A 20,204-nucleotide genomic window follows, 5' to 3' on the forward strand; every position below is an offset into this window, starting at 1 on the left:
AGGCCATGACATCATCTTCTGGATATTCACACCAGTGTCAGCTCCAAGGAAGCAGAAACAGGAGAAGACTTCCGAGGACAGCTGTGTGCCCCGCGCTCGCTCGTACACATCTTGCCTTTACGTAGTGCCGCACTGCTCACGCTGCCTTCAGTCGACCACATGCAGTCTATAAACATACAGCATGTTGTTCTATATTGACTTGTGGCTATGAGTTAATCTTCCATGGAGAGAAAATGAAACAGGAGCTGCTGGCAACAGTGATGAATGGGATCAAATTGAGTTTTAGAAATGAGTGAAAAAAATAAAGGGTGAATGTTTGACATAGTGGTTTGAATTAATGAAACCTTAATTAATTTTTTTAATAAAATGTAAACATGGTACATTCAAATTGATCAACTAAATATTTAAAATTTTTAAAATTTTTGATTTCATTGCACATAGGAAAAAACCTAAACTATCAGGATAGTGTTTTTGCTAATACACAGAAATGTATTCTCAAAGTTTTCATATTACTCAGATTGTTAAAAACTTAACATGTCTGGCAGGTAATAGCACTTATAATTATTATCATCACGGTTTTATTTTTAACTTGGTCGTCTTTACTTTTATACAGTATGAATTAACTGAACAGCCTTGTGACTGATCATCCTGCATGTAGACTAACAGTGATCTCTAGTGGTAAAAGTGAATGTTCTTAATATCAGAACTTTAATAGAATTTACATTTTCTTTGTTATTAAGATACAGAACATTTTGTTTTGATGTTTTATAAAAATTACTCATATTGCTTTTATATGGAATGAATGCAAACACCTGAGTAGTGACATCAAGGGTATAATAAGGCAATTTGGCATTTCAAATATTTAATATTTAAAAAACATAGCAGTGAACCAGAATGATCAGCAGCCAAACATATATGAAACAACATTTATCCCAAGACAAGAAACAAGTCTCAAGTGTTAAGTCTTCCAGTATAACTCTAACGCAGCAATTCTACTCAGAAATAAATGTTTACAATAAAAAAAGTGAAAAACAAGAACCGTATTAAATATATAACATAGAAAACAATGTAGGGTGCAATAAACCATTAGATATAGTCGACAGGCTGCCTGCATCAACAAGAAAAGTTTAAGATAGACCACTTTACTCAGTTCAAGCTTTAGCACAAGATGAACACAAACCCTATGTATTCAGTTATTTTTAACCAACAGTCACTCAGTGATTTACTTAGACTTAACTAGAGGGTGATTTCTTTCTTTTTTCTTTTTTCTTCATCATGTCGACAACAGATGGACCCTTGCGCTTTACACCTATGAGGAAAACAGAACCAAAGACATATTGAAGAAGTAGGATTTCATCTCTAAACTTAACAGACACCAAATGAGATCAACGTCTAATAACAGTATTTGTGTAATACCTTGCTTTTTAGTGGGTGAATCAGTTTTGTCTGAAGATCTCTTTGCGTAAGCTGACTTCATCCTCTGGATGTTCTTCTTGCTGATCACATCATGTTGTACAATAGGATGTGGGTAGTCTTTACCCACAATGCATCCTGCTGCCTGCTGGACGCTCCCAGGAGCTTTCCAAGGCTCATAGATGTACTGAGCTGGGAACTTCTTTAGAAGAGGAAGATACTTCCTGCAGAGAAAAGGAATGAATAATAATGAAATATATCCTGTTATTATCGATATCAACTGGTATGAACATTTTTATCTTGATATAATTTTGGCCATATTGTCCAGCACTACTTCAACTTGTTATCTTACTTGATGTAGTCTCCATTCTTGTCAGTTTTCTTGCCGAAGGCGACAGGCGAGTAGACCCTGAAGTACTGATGGAAGAAGGTACTGGCTGAGAGCCACTGCCAGTTCCCAGCATTCAGAGCCCAGTCGCCATCCAATAGGAGATCTTCAAAAACCTGGAAGCACAGAGAGGAAATACAGACGAAGCCCCAAAACCCCTTTAGTAGTGAAAGGGTGCCATTTTCTGGGCTGCAGAAATGTTCACTGATGCACTTTATTACCAACAGGCCTCATGTTTTGTGTGAAGCAGTTATTAATCCCATTTGATTTTACATTTGTATTCCATTTGTTTAATCCTAAATAGTTGAAATTGTTTCAGCTCTAAATATATAGCATATGTTGTTGTTAGGTGATAGTTTGGATATAATAACATTCGCAATGTTCGTTTCAGCACAACACCAAACTGTAGCATGTGACATTTTCTGTCCGAGCTGGAAAAAGCTAATTTCAGTTCTGCATGGGCTTCTTGTTTATTCTCTGGTAGAGACCAGGTCACACATAAAAGTTAACCTAGAGAAGTAATAAAGGCAAGACCATGTTAACACCTTCTGTCCTTCTTCCCAGTTGATCCACAGGTCTCCCCTGGTGAGGAAACAAGCGACAGCATGTCTGGCCAGGTGGTGGATCCAGCCCTCCTGTCTCAGCTGAGTCATGATGGCATCTATGAAGGGGAAACCAGTCCGAGCCTTAAGGAAAACACACAATGACAGGAACTATTTATAGAACAGGACATTTTAATAAATGAAAGGATAATAATGAACTTTTTTCCGATAGAACAGAAACAGAAACTCAAATGTCAATACCTCTCTCCATGCAGCCAGATATTCGGAGTTAGTGTCCCAGTCAATTTGAGTACATACAGGGTTTCCCACCATCTTGTTGAAGTTTGGGATACCCACACTGGCTGTGTAGAAGAATTCTCTCCACAGTAACTGGCCATGCAGGGACACTGGAGGATCTGAGTGCTTCTTCTGCAAAGACGACACATGAAACAATGTGTTCATTTAACTTCTGATACCATTATAGACTGTGGACTGGGCAGCATCATCGACCATTTTGTTTTCCAGTGATGGTGACCATGGGGACACTCACCCCCTGGTAGACGTCTGCCAGCCTCCACCAGAAGGTGCGAGCGGACAAGCAGCCGACCGTGACGTACGGACTGAGAACAGTGGTGCTGGGGCTCAGAGAGTTTGGAGACGTCTGGGGCTTCTCAAATTCACACACCCATCTCTGAAATATAGATTCAGAAGAAACATGAATCAGACATTTATTTTGTTTGTGACTTGACAACAGAGCTTAAATTAAATTATTTTTTATTACTGAAATGGGAGTTGGGTAATAAAGCTGCTTTCAGACAAGCACTAAACTCAACAGACTGTTTCCTGAAATTATTTGGAGGGTCTGCAAACATCCAAGTCAGTTCCAGCCCCCAAGTAACTTGTCTGGAAATGCCAGTGTGTCCATAACAGCAGGATATTGTCTGCAAAATTCACTGTGCGCAAATGGGCGTGTTGATGTCTGACACACAACTAATGCAAAATTTAAACACACAAAAAGAATATGAGAAAGTGGTGGTTAAAACAAAGAACACGCAGACAAAGATGAAAACTTGGAAAGACAAGATTCAAGAGCTTTTGGTGATTAGGGCCGACGCCAGTGTTGATAAAAACTAAAACATGTGATTTCAAAGCAGAATTCACACGTCATGTCCTTTCTCTTGTATGTTCGACCCCACGCCACCCCTAGTGGCAATTGTCCGAACCCAATTGTCAGGACAGTTAATGTCGGTAAATGGCTTAAAATGATGTAAAGTCATGCAGAGTTAGAGGAGGAGGTGAAATACCGTTCGTTTCATATGTTCATCCAGTCTCCTCAGAGCCTCCTGTTCTCCTCCTGGAAACGGCTCCTCTCCCGGAGCTGCAGCGTCTGGGCAGAGCTCCTCCAGAGCAGGGATCCCATACTGCTGCTCATGGCTTTCTGTACAAGGAGTCTTCACCTCTGTGCCACCAGAAATAAATACATACATATTACAAAACAGTGCTTAAAATATACACTTGTAAGTTACATTTTGATGAACTTGATCTAAACAAAATAATTTGAATGATTATTTCAACAAAGGTAATGATGATCGAGTGTTTGTGGTCGTGGCCCACCTGCCATGTCCTCCATGGTTGGCGCAGGGACGGGTTTCTTCGGAGGACCAAGTGTTTTCACTAATGCCTGCATTCGTGTATAAGTAAGAGGAGCCTTCCCATTGTTTTCCTCAATTATCCTGCAGATAGGAGAGAAAAAGACATATTGACCATCTGAATGTTATATCACAACCTTTAAAAACCCTCAAAGATTGTCTGAGTACCTCTCTATATCATAAAGGGTATGAGAGATTTTGTAGATGACTTGGACTCCGTGTTCTTTGGCCAATGCTGTTACTGCCGTGTCCCGGCCCAGACTGTAGGGCTCAGTGTCGTACTCATAGGTCAGCTTTGTTATTTTCCACTTGTCGAACAGCTTTGGGAGCACGTCCTCTGGTCGGCCTTGCACGACAAACAGCCTGGAGGAGAGGAACACGACTTATTGGGAAAATAATAAAATATTACAATTACATTTTTCAGTTTTTAACTTAATTCTTATTCAATATTTCTGAAGAGTCCCCCCTCCAATGTTCGCACCTGGAGTTAAGCTTCCTCAGGCTGCAGTCCAGGTCTTTCAGGGCCCCGACGAGGAACCTCCAGCGGTTGATGCACATGCTGTTATGGAGGTGAGGGTCCAGGAGGAACACAGGGTAGAGCTGCTTACAGTCCCTCAGAGCAGCCAGGAGCGCTGGGTTATCGTGCAGCCTCAGTCCCTTGCGGAACCAGTGAATACATGTATGAGCCATGTTGGTGAGCCTGTGAACACAACAGTGGGAGGCTTCTGATATTATTTCATTTAAGAGATACAGGAAGCAGAGCTTTGCGTCACTGAGGGGCTGCGCAATGAAACTATGTTAATTATCATCGCAGCTTAACTTTCATCTAGAACAGGACAAGGGTTAAAATGATCAATATATTTGTTATGTATTATAACTATATCCACCTCAGATTTGTAAAATGTTTAACTGTTTATCAACTGTTGCCATTCTCTGCTGTTAAATAATCATTAAAAAAATCTCACTCTAGAGCAAACATCTTTAAACTTGAAACAAAACAATAATAAGACATTTATCGTGATAATCATCGACATCAACTGATATGAAACATGTTTATCTCGGTATAATATCGTCCAGCCCTACATCTCTGGTCTCTTTTCGTGTAACCAGGGCATTCAGTTGCATGAACACTGCACGGATTCACGGACACAAACTAAAAACAATGATATCAACATGTGACGCAGTCAGTGAATCACATGCACAAGTTAAACCAACAACAATGCACTATTAAAGAGAAAACCTTTACCTTGAACGCACTTTCCTTCCACGGTTCCAGCTATGCGCGTGCTGAGTCGTGTTTGGTAACACACAAGATAGTGACTCTGTTACAAAACGGGAAGTGCTCCTACGTCAGAATCAGCCAACCAGAGGAGAGGGGCCGGAGACACATGGTTGTGCGTGACTCCATCCACTAGGGGTCAGTACAGCGCCAACAATGATCGCGGTAACTGACAGCTGTGTGTCAACGAAGGAGAGAATTTTCTTCGTCTATAAGATTTTAGTATTTTTAGTATCACCCAGATACAAGATACAAATAAAAAGTGACTGAGAGGAAGTTCATTAATTACAAATCTTCATGCTCAGAGCCCTTGAAGTTGAGCAGAAGACAGGAAAGGTTGGGATTTTATTTTCAATATGTTTAAAAGTAAAATGAAAATATCTATGTAAGCAAGTAAGCAAAAGGTACAGCAAACCAGTTTGACACTTTAGTTAAGAACATCAATAATGTACTAAATACTTTGACCACACTTTCTTATTATCAAACTTCCTGCAGTCTTTTCAATGGTTCTTCATTGGAATGTGTCACTTTGACTGTGTTCTGTCCTGAACTCGTTAATAAAAACTGCTGCCAAGATTTGTGTCTGTCAAGGTTTAATAAAAAGAGAGAACAAAAAGTCACAGCAGATAATAGCACTGTTGTAATAATGAGAAAAGAATGCATTGAGTTGTGTTGCGTCGAGTGATGTTTTGTCAAACCCTTTCATTTTCAATATTGCTTTGACAATATGTGGGAATACTTTTTTTTACATTAAAAGACCCACATTAATATAGGCGACATCATGTTGTGTCAAACTAGATGAAAAGTTTAAAGTCAGGCCTTTATTCCAGTTAAAAACACGAGGATGGTGGCACTACGAGGAACCTTTTAAATCATTTCATTACCAACACCAGAACGCACCACTAGATGGAGACAGAGTCAAAGAAACTGCACACTCTGGCTTCCTAATCACAGACTTACTGTACCTCCTCCAATGATCTGTCTCTTAACAATATTCACGCAGAATCTTCAAATGTATTAATGGAGAAATTCCCTCCACACAAAGCTGTATGACAGACAAAAAGGACGAGGTTATATAACATTTTTAACAAAATGTCTCCCAGTGGCAAAGTTCTGAGTACACTTAGCCTAAATGGTTCATGTTGAATGTACTTTATTCTACTTCATTAAAATAATAGCAAAAACAACATCAAAAAATAATATAATAACAACTTTATTTATATAGTACCTTTCAAAACAGCAAGTGTTTTACAAATAGGACACATAAAAAGAAGAATCTCAAACACCTAAGACAAGAGGTAAAATAATATGAAACCTAAAATAATCATTATAAAGTAATGGCGAAAGAAAAGGATAAAATGAAAATGAGAAGAAACTAAACACAATTGAGAAACATTCCCATTTAACTTGAAGCTATTCAGCAATTATTCAAGACATTACATCAACCTCTTCTGAGAATATTAAAGGTTCAGTGTGTAGAATTTGGAGCTGAATACCCCCCCCCCTTCCAAACATGAAAGAGAACCTGTGGTAGCCTTCAGTTGTCATAAAAACTTAAAAGATGTTAAGTTTTTCCAACTGTAAAATGCATGTTGGCCTCCGTAGAGAGCACCTGCTCCCGTTATAAATATAGAGTATTTAAACCTAAACTGCCCATTCTAGGGTAAAGAAAGCAACAATTTGTACAATTTAGATGATTAGATGATGATTATTTTATATTCAATTTCTGCCAATAGATCTCTTTCACCTAAATCTTACACACTGGACTTTTAAGACCATATATTTTAGTTATCTATATGGCATTAAATGTGAGACGTTAATAGGGTAGTTCAACTAAAAGTAGGCTAAAAACATGGTGTAAATGACCTCTTTTAAAGACGAATTTCGATTTTGAATGTCGGGGGTTGTGGACACTTGGATGACACCACACGATCAGTGTGTAAATATTTTCTATTAGCTTTTTAGTTAGTAGTAGCTTTTCTGTTGTTTTTTTTACTTTTGAAAATCGGTCACCGTTTACTTCAATTATATTGGATTTGTCTACAATGCTGTGAGACTCCAAAAGGGTTTTGTGTACTCAAATACTTCACCCACCCCTCCATCTGCATAGTGGTGAGATACTTTTTATATTAGGGTGAACTATCCCTTTAAATGTGAGACCTCCGTTGTATTTTGGCACGTTTCTAAGTTATTTGCAAACCAGAGCAATGCTCAGAGTCAGTTTGTTCATCAAACTCCTGCAGCAGCCTGGTTGTTGTTCGTCTCATGCAACTACAGTGGCCGCACTCTTTATCATTCGCGTCCACGAGCCTGCTCGGTCACGACGCGCTGTCTGCACCTGCCTATCGGAATTTCTACTCCTCTCTTGAACTGTGTGAAGTCATCGTCTCTGTCACTGCGGCTCCGTTGGCTGAGGGGGCTGCCATTCACCAAACCCGCCCGCCCCACAGCCCCAGAGCGGCGCGGCAGCGGCGAGGAGACAGGGGGAGAGGGCGCAGTGAGGTGTGACAGGAACCGGACCAGGGAGGGAGAGGAGAGGCGCAGGCACCATGTCACTGCTCCACTGAATGAAGAACCGTGGGGTGTCTCTGCCACTCAGCTCCATCCCTCTCTCTCTCTCTTTCTTTCTTTCTGTCACTCTCTCTCTCTCTCTCTCTCTCTCTCTCTCTCTCTCTCTCTCTCTCTCTCTCTCTCTCTCTCCCTCTCTCTCACACACACACACACACGCGCCGCTGAAAGGATGCCCCAGCGTCGCCGCCGCTGAGCAGGTGTTGCACCTCAGACGAACACCGGGGACGTGGTTGCCGTGGACGTGACGGGAGATCAACTTGTTCGTGTGCATGTGCCGTGTGCCCTCGTCCCGGCCGAGAAGATGCTGAGCCGCCTGATGAGCAGCAGCATCCGGAGTCTGGACAGGGAATACGAGTGCACCGTGAGGCTGCTGGACGACTCGGAGTACACCTGCACGATCCAGGTCAGTGAGCACGCGCCTGTCTCTCACGTCACCTCTGTGAGGTTGTTTGTGGAGAGCGCAATGCACACGCGCAATGAGGTGGTTGTCCTGCAATGCAAATCATCCCACATGAAGCAGGTGTCATCCGTCCTGACTCCATTCAGTGAGTATGTGGACGTTGCTGTGGCCATGACCAGGTGTCTGTTACCATGTTGCTTTCGTCAGACACGTTACCTCTGTGGAGACCCCATCATGATGCATGTGGTGCGTGGAATGCGCATAACACAATCTGCAGGACTGTCAGATGTATTAGATGCGTTTCCAGTACGAGGAGCCTTGTCAGAGTATAAGCTGTTGCAGTTTCAGCAGATTCAAGCATGCATTGATTTGAATGCATTGTGGAATAATCTGCATAATCTGATCAATTTAATTGGAAGGCTCCGATTTTTTTGGGGTGGGGGGGATCCTCTGACTACAGGAGGCAGCAGAGGCACAGGAATTTCTGGTCCATATCCAGGGAAAGTGACATGTAATTTAGACTATTTAGTTTAAGAGAAGGATGGCAATAAATCTGTGTTAACAAATTGCAGACGTCATGCTCTCAGTTGTTTGCCCTTCAGACTGACCCTGGGTTTGACAGAGGTCTGGACAGTTTGCAGAGGGAACTCTCCATCCACAATTGAGTATCAATAATACAATCAAATCGTTATATAGTGGAGATAACTTTAATGTGGGCATATCTCTTCACAAATCAATGTCTTAAAACGATGACTCATTGTAACTCAAGGGCCTCCTGTCTTTTCTCCCAGGGTACAATCAGGTCCAGAAGAGCCACTCTTCTTGCAGCGCTTGACCAGAGTAGTATGTCAGGTCATCTACAATAAATAATTTACTGAAAGGTGCTGGAACCAGAACGTACTGATCCAGACTTTCTTGATCCCTCTGCTTACTTTGTTTGTCTTTAGCCATGTATGAAAAACTCACAAGGCAGTTATTACTGTGTAGCCTTGGCTTGCATCAGACAGCTGAAGTAATGCTTTAAGAGGAAACAAAATAACAATTTCTGCTCTTTCTCCAGACTTCATTTTATGAAATGTGAGGGTTGAAAAGTGTTAAACTTTAAAAAAAAAGGCCACTTTCAAGTATCTGCTCTATTCTGTAATTTTCTTACTTCCCTTCTCAAATTGAAGCCAGATTTCCTGCCGGATTGTTGTATTAGACTTAGGCTGCATTGGTTTTCTATGGAAGTCAAAGACTGGAGAGGCTGGTCACTCAGGGTAGAGTCAGGTCAGTGCTGTGCTTTGTTTCCCTGAAAGGTTTATTCAGAGGTCTCCCATGTGTTCTGGTAAAACCGGATTAGTGATGCAATCAGTTCCGCACTTATTACTCTGAGTTGTTAAAAAGAAATCAATCTTTATATTGGCCAGAATGGAGTAGCGACATCACTGGAGTCAGTAAACAGACCGTGGGTTTGTAAAGAAGAGTGTGGAGGAGTACGGGCAAGCGATTAATGTGTGTTACCTCCTCTAAATCAAGTGTGTGTGCGTCTCTGGTGTGCAGCTGCTGTCTGCTGCGTGCATCAGCTCACCTGGTCGTTCGAGCTGCTGGAGCTGCGTTTGATGCTCGTTCCTTGAAGGGATTCCGATGATGCTGAATCAGAGATCACAGCAACACAAAGACCATCACCACCACGCTCAGTTCTAGGGTCTGACGGCAAACGAAAAGAAAACCTTTCAACATCTAACAAGTTAAAAGTGACTGTTCTCTGGGGACACACATTTTACGTCAGTCTCAGGTCTTTCCCCACAGGTCCTCCTCCTAGCTCCACGTGTAATCATGTTTTGATGTACAACGGGTGTGAGTATATAGTCATAAGGTTGTGACTTTCACACTGTCCTATTTCTCCTCATTTCAAACATCCATTGATTATCTATAGCGCTTACCCTTCGAGGGTCGCGGGGGGGTGATGGAGCTAATCCCAGCTGACATGGATCGAGAGGCGGTGTTCACCACAGACAGGTCGCCGGCATATCGTAGGACTGACTTACAGTGATCAACAATCATTCAAACTCATATTCACAATCACAGACAATTTGAGTCTTTAATTAACCTATCCCCAAATCCGCATGTTTTTGGGCTGTGGAAGGACGAAGCCGGATGCCCAAAGTAAACCCACATAAACACAGGGCGAACATGTAAACCCCACATACAAAAGCTCAAGCTGGGATTTGAACCTGCGACAGTGCTCACAACAGCAGCACCCTGCTCCCCCTCATTTCGTCTTTACGGGAAAAAAAGAAACCCTTTATGGGACTTTTGATCAATTTCCTAACTTAACTTAAAGGTAAAACAAGCTAAACGTGATTTTGCCCTCTGCTGATCTGAAGTGGATGTGGTGTCTCTGGTGTTTTTGTGATGAGCTGTGTTTAACAACGCACGGCCCGCACTTGATCACCCTCTTGACGTCTGAGCAGCTCACCCAGTGATTTTGTAAAGTGTCTGGCTGTCAGGATCTGCTGATCTCACCCTTTTAGAAGCTGAAAGCACACAGCAGGAACAGAATGCGTAATTTGTGCTGCAGCTTCTATTGAGAGGGATTAGCTCTCTATTGGCATATTTCAATATTTCCACCATGGGAAATAATAGAACATGCCATTATTTCATACTATGGGGCACAACTGGTTTAAAAAGGAACATAAATGGGATCATCAGCTTAACCAATCATCTATTGTTTACAGAAACAACACAAACATAACATTTTCTGGCATCAGAATATGCAAACCCAGCATTTAGAGTGCTGCATTAATTATATCTCACACATTTCATCTGTTAAGCTAAATCAGCATGAGTGGACACATCATTTGTCATTTACCTAAATAACATCACGGTGACCATACTGCAGGATTGTTGGCTCGCTGAGAAGTAGACTGGATATCTGCTGCTCCTTCCCACACACCTTGGAGATGTGGCCCAGAATGAAGGGCCCTCATGAGGCTCAGCAACCGTCACACTCTCCATTTAGCTCAATTAGCCTATACTTTGGACTGTTATAATCATAGGGGAACGATGGTGGATATGACCTTCAGAAATGGAAAGGAACATAAACGTGAAGGCAAAGCTGAGGCACATGTCCTATGTTTTAAACATCCTCCTCAGACCCCCACTCCTTGCCTCAAAACCTTATACCCCAGGGGTGGGCAAACTTTTTGACTCGCGGGCCACAATTGGTTCTAAAATTTGACAGAGGGGCCGGGCCAGGACCTGATGGTTGGAGTGTTTTTATGAACTAATATAAATGACGTGGAGAAATCATTACATGAAAGGATTTGGCCCTTAACAAGTAGCAAAGCATTTATTTGCAAGGCAATTTAACAAAAACTCGCCCTCGGAGAAGGCTTCCCAGCCTTTGCTGCTGAGTCTGTAAATTAGCCGCCAACCTCTGAGCTGTAGCCGCCCGTTTTTGCGTTGACTGCTTGCTTGGCACACTTGGCACTCATTGTCCACCTTCGTTCCCTTGATTCGCTCATTTTACAGAAAAGCTCATAGGGCAAAGCGAAAAAGTGAAGGGAGATCATGTGCCCTTTCGAGCCCTATACACCACACTCCCGGTCAAATTTAATTTAGCTGGCGCTTTTATCCAAAGCGACATACAATAAGTGCATTCAACCCCGAGGGTACAAACCCAGAACAACAAGAAGCAAATATTTGGACAAGTTCGGAGTGCCGGATTAAAAAGCCCAATGGGCCGGACTTTGCCCATGTCTGTTATAGCCTCATCAGTTTCCACTGCCACCACCCATTTATCTAGCCCATGCTGTGTAGGCTACCTCCCCCTTTTCCTTCTAATTACATTGTTGCTGATAACATCATACCCAGAAAGCCGGGGCAGAATCATGTCCATTGAAGTCACTCTTTTGACACATTTAGCCCATTAGGATGTTCCCATGCATCTCACATCCACAGGTCATAGTACGATCTCCCAAAGCTTCAACCCAGGATTAATGCACAGTGCTATTTCTGCTGACAGAGGGTTAACCGGAGAAGAAGCAAGCAGAGAGGCATAGCATGTGACTGAGCCGCGGAGAGGGTGAACTGCTGTGGGAAAACTGTGGAAGGTGCAGAGAAGAGAACTTAAAAACCCTTGATGGGCACTGGGAGGCCCCAGGCAGTTGGGAGAAGGACTGTGTGTAGCCACGTGATGTCGGTGGGTGGGGATCATCAGCGACTGTGTGAGTCAATGTAATGTAATGTGGAGGGGAAATGGAAAACAGCCTTTAGTGATGAGGATCACAGTTTAAGGATAGATCGACCCAGTAAGTGGTCACTTTGCTCTACGTGCTAATCCACGGAACCCCTGTTTTTGACTGAATGTGCTGCCGATGTGTTATGTCATGATCTATCAGTATTACAAATATAGGATAATATATAGTATATCACAATAGGATATTTTATCTATATGACCAATACCTCTGGGTTCAAGATTGGCCAGATGATGAGATGTTTGATGAACTGACCCTAATAACCAAATGTTGTCTAATAGCCAGAGCCAGATATGGTTTATATATTTATATACTTTGTCATAGAGTTCAGCTGATTTACAAAAAGATCAGTAACATAATCAGCTAGCCACACTGCTGCACCTGTAACCCGTCCTTCATTATCATTGGCCAATGCAATTCCGTGTACACCGACTCATTAGGCTATTGAGTACCTGTAAAGAGTACCTCTTTCTTTAAAGTCAATATCACTGCAATTACAAAGCTTAGTACAAACAGAGATAATTAAGATCTATTTTTTGTTTGGCAGATCCTTTAAACTTTGACTTGTGAAGTCGTGGGCTCTGTGATTACACAGCTTTGGTCTTACATTGCATAATCTCATTAGGTAACATAAAGGAGTTAAATTATTACTCAAAAATCGAATTTAGTCCGACCAAATGAGGTCGTCTTGGCACAAATCAAACAGAAACGTTTGCAGTGTGAAAACACTTTGGATTGTTTGGATTTTCGGATCAATTGCAGGAAGTTGAGAGAGCATTAAACAAAAGAAGAAAAATAAGCACAAAACGTACTGGTCTCTCCAGGAACTGAGTTGCCCAGGTTTTAAAGATTATTTTTGTCTACGCCTCAGATATTATGTCTGAATGGCGAGGACGTTTATTTGGAGCATTCGAACAAGTATCGACTACTGAGCCTGAAGTTGGTGATGCTGTAGTAATATCATAACGATATTGCAGTAGGAAAATTTACAAAATGAACTGGTTCACACAATGTCATCAGCGTATCAATGTCAAGTATAGGTAGATGGAGCCGACATACTGTAGCTAATGAAAACAGGACAATTGTTGAATTTGCTTCCTAAAGTGCAATCTGAAACTGAAACAAACCAGATTAAATAATGTAACAATATCTGGACTTTGGTTCGGTGTTTTTAATGTCGTACAATCAGGCTTAATCATCCGGGGAAGTAAGCATCGGGCAGTTTCTTTCTTAAACATGGAAACTGTGTATAACATTTACGGGAAATTATTATTCCTACCACGTACCAAAGACATAAATCAGAGATTGAAAGCAGGATGAGTGTCAGAGTAGCATTGATCCAGAAAGACGTATACCTCATCACTGTGAGTTAGAGGTTGAGACACCTGGCACCAGCTCAGCTCCTGCATAGCTCTCAAATGAAATTAGGGAACGTTCCCAAATGCAGCAGTTGGAAGGAGCTCCACTCCTTTTGCACTGTAAATGCATTATTAAAATAGGTTGCTCTTGTCTCCTGAGTGGTCTCCCTGCACTTGTATTGTTTTCTTCTTGGTGTGTGCTGCTAAAATTAGAACAGAGCTTGTAACATATTTTGTTTTCATCCATGGGTGGGCTTGTTCTTCTGCTTATGTTTCCCACTCAAAGTTTCCACCCTAAAATGAGGTTCAAGCATTATCTTACACCAAAATCAGAGCATAGGTTTAATTATTTAAATTGGTCTGAACAAATCCATAACCAAATATGAATCTGAAAATGTCTTTTATGGTTTGTTTTGGAAGAAGAAAGTTAAGTGAACATGTCTTTCTCTTTTGTGGCTGACAAATGGATAAATGATCTACTCACACTTTGAACTACAGCAATCCTATATTCATCCTTGGTATATATCACCTCACACATGTATAGTACAGGACCATGATCCAAGTGCAGGATAATCCATAATCCTTCTGTGGACATCAAAACGATACTGCCTAAACCTTAATGTTAACATCAGCATGATAACCTTCTCACAACATAGACTTTAAAAAGATGGATGACATGACTGCTCCCCAAAATTGAAGCTAACGCAATCAGAAAACACCGCCTGATGGCTGACTGCAGTATTTGTCATAAATATTCCTACATGTAAGTAGCTGGGATATACCAACAAAAAATCAAAGGACATGTCAAATCATTTTTTTTCAAATACAGCTTCTGTCATTTTACGTAGTTCTGTGTGTGTGCGTGCATGCAAGTGGATTTGGTTTTCCATGTTGGTTTTATTTAAAAACCTCACAAATCTACAAAAATGTGTAAAATACAAAAAAACGGTTGATTTTCAGTGCTTAAGAATTTAAAACAAAATTAAAATGCAGTTTGTAGTTGTACTGCATCTCAGAACCATATATACATCAATATGTAACGTTCATGACTTAAATGTACAGACATGTAGCTGACATCTTGAGAGAAGTTTAAAGTAACGGTGATTAATAACAATCAACATAAACTGGGGATACAACTGAAGAGGGAAGTAAAGTAATGCAGAATATGTCACAAATGATAATCATTACATTACATTACATTACATTACATGTCATTTAGCAGACGCTTTTATCCAAAGCGACTTACATTTTTAGAACACTCATCATTTTATGAGGGGCCATCTAGGGGTTCAGTATCTTGCCAAGGACACTTAGGCATGCAGATGGGACAGAGTGGGATTCGAACCGGCAACCTTCTTGTTGCAGAGCACCCGCTCTATCCCCTAGGCCGCGCTCTCCCCCAAAACATACATTCAATTATTATGGTGTCTCTTTCCTCCAAACATTACATTACATGTCATTTAGCTGACGCTTTTATCCAAAGCGACTTACATTTTTAGAACACTCATCATTTTATGAGGGGCCATCTAGGGGTTCAGTATCTTGCCAAGGATACTTAGGCATGCAGATGGGATAGAGTGGGATTTGAACCGGCGACCTTCTTGTTGCAAAGCACCCGCTCTATCCCCTAGGCCACGCTCCCCCATCATACAGTCCCACCTACTGCGTGAGTAGTACTTCTGTGTGTGTGTGTGTCTAGAGCTCTCTTAAGAAATTGTTTCTCAACCAGCGAACGTGGTAAAGTTGACTGTAATTGCAATTAATTGTTTTGGATGTTATGCCAATTTATTTTTCTTATAACAAAGTATTTGTTTTTCGCTCTTTTGTTTTATTTAATATTTTCATTATTAATTCTGCCCTTTTGGGCCTTCTTTATGGGAAAATAAAAATGTCCATCATACAAATTACATCTCCAAGACCTCCCGAGAGTTTTTCTACCTAGCTCAACCGCTCCTCTACATCTACCTTAAACACACATGCACAGGGGGAAACTATTGGCAGTTTCTGGCCCCAAGCCGGTTTCAAGGTTCCCCTCATCACCTTTATATTATTTTAGACATATTTTTCTTATTTTAAATATTTTTCACAATAGGGGGCCGCGATAGGGGCAGAGGACCCCTGTTTGAAAACCCCTGGTTTACTCTGTACGGCAGCTTTGGGAAATTATCAAAAACATAGGGACCTTATTTACTCAGTGGACAACCAACTGTGATTTGGTTTGAATGTTTGGAGTTATGGATCAGCTGGGAAATGCATGAACACCCTCACTTCACTCAACAACTTCTGTCAACATGTCTTTGATCAGGACTCTCAGTCTGCGGCTGTGGACCTGCTCAGAAACCGATAACATAACTCTGCTTGGATGGAGATGCTCCCAGGTGAAAGCTAAAGGAGCTGAATGGAGAATTTTATAAGGAGTTCTCTGTATTTTTAGACATCTTGTGAGAGACTGTTAATGGCCTGATTCTCACACCACAGTGAATGATGCTACACGTAGCGCCTTGAACTGTATATCAACAGTTATGCTAACAAAGGCCTTGAAGCTCAGTCAGCCCTCCTTGATAAAGGTTGTTGGCAGGCAGACAAACATAAATTTCACCTGATGTTCAAACAGCCAGCCAGTAGCTCACAAGCATAGAGTTCAGGTTGAGCTGTTTACCCATATCATCAACAGACTGGGAATGCTGGACCCTAAGTAGTATTTCTCACTAGTAAAGGCTTAATATAGAATAAAATGAGGATGTGCATTAGAGTGACCTCCTGCCTATCAGCCTCGCTGCCATGTGCTGCAGAATTCTGCAAGGAACACGTCTTCCTGATGTGAAAACTCCCTCTTAAATAACATGTTAATCCATAATGTGGAGAAAAGGTGAAATAAACCCTCAAGGCTTTGTCATGCTTTCAGATTAGAACATTCAGCTGTTGGCTATGAAAGTGATATCAATGACTCCAGTGGTGTCTCAACACAGCTCATCCCCACTGACTGCATGTTTTCGTGAAACCATACACATTGTGCACTAAAACTAGTGCTGTGTAGATAGCAGACTAGCTTCAAATTTTGAATTTCATTTTGATTTCAGTTTGTAATTTTGTTACTGGATTATTCAGTTGAGTCTTGGATATGATATGAAATGATCTGCATCATAAGATGCTTTGAACTTGATTGTTCTGTTAAGGCTTCAGGATAATATAAATCTCTTGGTCAACCATATACATGTTAAAATATGTTTTCATGTGAATTCCCAATAATCTAGATTTGTTGTCATCTGCAGTGGATTTCAGAACTATGTGTGAAGGGAGTATGTTTTACCTCAGAGGTGCCTGTGCCTCCATGTTCTGTTCTCATTTGTGCCGGTGAGGATGATTAAAGTTGTTTATCTAAAGTTGAGGTTACTGGATCGGGTGTGTGTGTAAAGATTTTCTGTGATGCACATGTTTCATGACATGTTTGATCAGGCGCAACACTGCAACCTGTAGATACACTTGGAGCACTTGGCTGCCTCATGCTGACGTAATTGGATTTGTAGCACAGAAGACTCTGAAGGATCGAGAGTTTAAAGTGAGGCAAAGCTTCCTCTGGATACTCTTACTCACGGCTGCTCTTACTTCACTCATAATTTCTCCCTGTGTCGCTGTGTCTCCCCTAAACTATGGCTGTGTTCGTAAAGTCCATTTTGGGATAAGGAAAGGAGCTTCAATGCTTCCTAACTTATCTCCTTTTGCGTAGGAAACATCGGACCATTCTTTATGAAAGGAAAGGAGAAAATGCCGCCCAACAATTATTTGCGGCAGGATTTAAATGAACAAAACCTTGTATTTGTACCTTTTCACACCAACATAAATATGGAAAAAACACAACAGCTGTTTTATTCTCCTAACACGATCCAGAACTGATGTAAATTCTCAAATGATCGTCTGAGCTACTGATTTCTGTCCAGTGTACAACAATCTGATTTAACTTATAATTCACAACATCATCATCAGAACTCAATACTTGGGTAAAAGTTATTTGAATCTCCTGATTGTGGAATGGACAGAATCTTTTTTTTTTTCTCCACGTATATTCCACACGTTACTATATTATTTCAACATTTCAGTCCTTTATGGTAACTGTCAGCACTATACATATTCTGCATAAAGCGTGTAAGGGTAAGTGAGGTCGGATATCATCCGCCCAATGGTTCTCCTTTACTAACTCTTTTCTTAACTCCTTTCCTGACACCTTATGTCTTCTCCTACACATCTTTCCTTGACCTTGTGACGTATTCCATCCGGGTCAAGGAATGGTGGTGAGGAAAGGAGATAACTTAGACCTTTCGAACACAGCCTATGTGTCTTTAACTCTATTCCTTTTGTGCTATATATATATATATATATATATGGTTTCCCTTCTTTTTTGTCCTGTGTATCCTGGCTTCTTCTCTCTTCTTCTTCTCATGTGCTGTGTGTCCTTGCTGACCTCTGAATTCCACGAAATCTCCTCTTTGTTTCTTTTCACTTTCATTCCTCCTCCCTCTGTCTCCGTCTCTCTCTCAGCCAGTAGCACTGCGCCTGAGTAGATAAATGAGCTTGCCCTGACTGAACCCGACACTGGAAGACAACACAGCAAAGACATACTATACGTGACACAGCACGGATGGTGCTTGAGGCATTTCACAGAAGGCTGTTAGGCATTACAGCCATTTCTTTACACTGAAAAAGTGTGGCTGCAAGTATGCAATACTTTGAAATTGAATACACAGTGGTTTCCTAGCTTTCATGCACATGCACTATAAGGATGGATAAAACGCTTTGGCTCAGAATGAAATATCTCAACAACTCTTGGATGGATTGCCATGAGGTTGAATCCTTTGCTCTTGCTCTTGTGTCTATAGCACTTGAACTTGATGTGCATGAACACAAAACCACTCACTTCTATGTATCACTTCTTTCATCTTATTTTGCCCTGACACATATATTTTACAGCAATATAACACATGCAATACATTCATCCACTGCTTTTTTTCTTTAGTGATGAACTCCATATCCTAGATTGGTGCTGTGTATATTCTGTTGATTCCTTGATGAACCAAACTGGGAGAAACGAGTGCAGACAACTGTTTGATGTTGGCAGTGGGAAAGGAGGATGTGATTGAAGAAGAGTAGGTCAAGCTCCCAGCCAGTCGAGCTATAAGCCTCATCAGTTTAATTAAAATGGTAACGATCAGTGTTGCAGAATTTCGGCGCAGCATTGTGTGAACAGAAGTCCCCTGTATGGCTGCTTTTAATTTTTGTAGCTGAAACATAATTAAGTAATTTCCCTGTCATATTTGGGAGGCATCAAGGAGATTATGGTTTAATGTGGGGAACTAAGCAGCAGCCAGACTGAAACCAACCAAACTGAATCACCCTGCTGCCTGTAGACGAGCAGTTCCACCTCAGAGGGATTATGTAGTCAGACTACCAGGACTGGAGCAGCTCTGAGCAAAAGGGGTTTGGAAATGGAAGATTTTTTAGTATTTCTGTTTAGCTGCTTTCTCACATGCACTGAAGTCACTGATTCACTGAAAGTGCAGCCCTTATGTGAGAAAACAGCGGGTGAGATTGATGACATTTCTTACATGCAGATGCAAAAATGAATAAAAAAAAAACAAAAAAAGAAACATCTCAGGAGGAAAAAGTGGCGCCACACAAGGAAAAGACACTGACGAAGAGCGGACGCCGGTGTCGGTGTGCTGTTAACAAAAACATAGAATAATAACTTTACATTCTGCCTCTGCCTGAACGCTGCAGAGATTTCTGTGTTGTTGTGAGCACGTCCGAGTGGAGAATCTCCCGCTGCACTGTTCATGTGTGAAAGGCAAACCGGACCTAATTGTGAGGACATTTTTTCAGATTTTATGTCATGTGTTCATGTCTGAAAACGCCTCTATCTCTTCACTTCTGTAACAACTTCATTCACAGCATCAGGCCCAGCTGCAGTTGGGTTTTAGTGGTATGCCATGTATGAAGCGCTGAAGATTAGCACAATGAACGTGTATAAGCCCCTTAAGGCTGCTTCATATCCGCCTGGCAGAGAGATCCTTCTCACCATGGCACAGGCTGTGCAGCAGGGAAGCCTTTAAAGACTTAACTGAAATAGGGGCACGGTTTCCTCTTCTTGCTGGTGTCTTCTCCAGCGTGCCTCTCCCCTCTGTTTCTCTTCTCTCACTTCTTTCATGTCAAACTTGAAAGGAAGAGACGGGAAAAGCAGAGGCTTGTTGAAGATTCACAGGAGAGGATGTGCTCAGACTCAACAGGGATTCAAGACTCAGACTCAACAGGGATTCTGTGTCGGCCGATGTTCGGGCGTGATGAACTTGGAAATCATTCTTCAGTGATTTC

At 41.4% G+C, this 20,204-nt stretch overlaps 2 protein-coding genes across 3 annotated transcripts in view; one reads left to right on the forward strand and one right to left on the reverse strand.

The window, feature by feature from the left end:
• Positions 1–845: 845 nt before the first annotated feature.
• cry5 (cryptochrome circadian regulator 5) lies at positions 846–5,326 on the reverse strand. The gene is made up of 11 exons (XM_062388147.1): positions 5,239–5,326; positions 4,474–4,692; positions 4,161–4,355; positions 3,958–4,076; positions 3,648–3,802; positions 2,894–3,034; positions 2,605–2,772; positions 2,347–2,487; positions 1,766–1,917; positions 1,417–1,637; positions 846–1,309 (listed from the first exon to the last, which is right to left on the reverse strand). The coding sequence occupies exons 2-11, from the start codon at positions 4,680–4,682 to the stop codon at positions 1,233–1,235; spliced, it is 1,578 nt and encodes a 525-aa protein (XP_062244131.1). The 5' UTR covers positions 4,683–4,692; positions 5,239–5,326; the 3' UTR covers positions 846–1,232.
• Positions 5,327–8,143: 2,817 nt separating this feature from the next.
• The window catches only part of LOC133953957 (FERM domain-containing protein 5-like), a 64,865-nt gene continuing 52,804 nt past the window's right edge, over positions 8,144–20,204 (forward strand). For both annotated transcript variants that reach the window (XM_062388157.1, XM_062388165.1), the window contains exon 1: positions 8,144–8,245. In XM_062388157.1, coding sequence (XP_062244141.1) covers positions 8,144–8,245 — 102 coding nt within the window. The remainder of the gene's footprint in view (positions 8,246–20,204) is intronic.

The sequence above is a fragment of the Platichthys flesus genome, chromosome 1, assembly GCF_949316205.1.
Source record: "Platichthys flesus chromosome 1, fPlaFle2.1, whole genome shotgun sequence".
Classification (NCBI taxonomy): Eukaryota; Metazoa; Chordata; class Actinopteri; order Pleuronectiformes; family Pleuronectidae; genus Platichthys; species Platichthys flesus.

Bases quoted from the DNA above. Each gene is read 5' to 3' on its own strand.
- cry5 (XM_062388147.1), bottom strand. From the start codon at position 4,682: ATGGCTCATACATGTATTCACTGGTTCCGCAAGGGACTGAGGCTGCAC. The intron at 4,077-4,160 runs GTACTCAGACAA...TCCTATCTGCAG, and splicing joins ACCCTTTATGATATAGAGAG to GATAATTGAGGAAAACAATG. The intron at 1,310-1,416 runs GTATTACACAAA...TTTTCCTCATAG, and splicing joins TTCACCCACTAAAAAGCAAG to GTGTAAAGCGCAAGGGTCCA.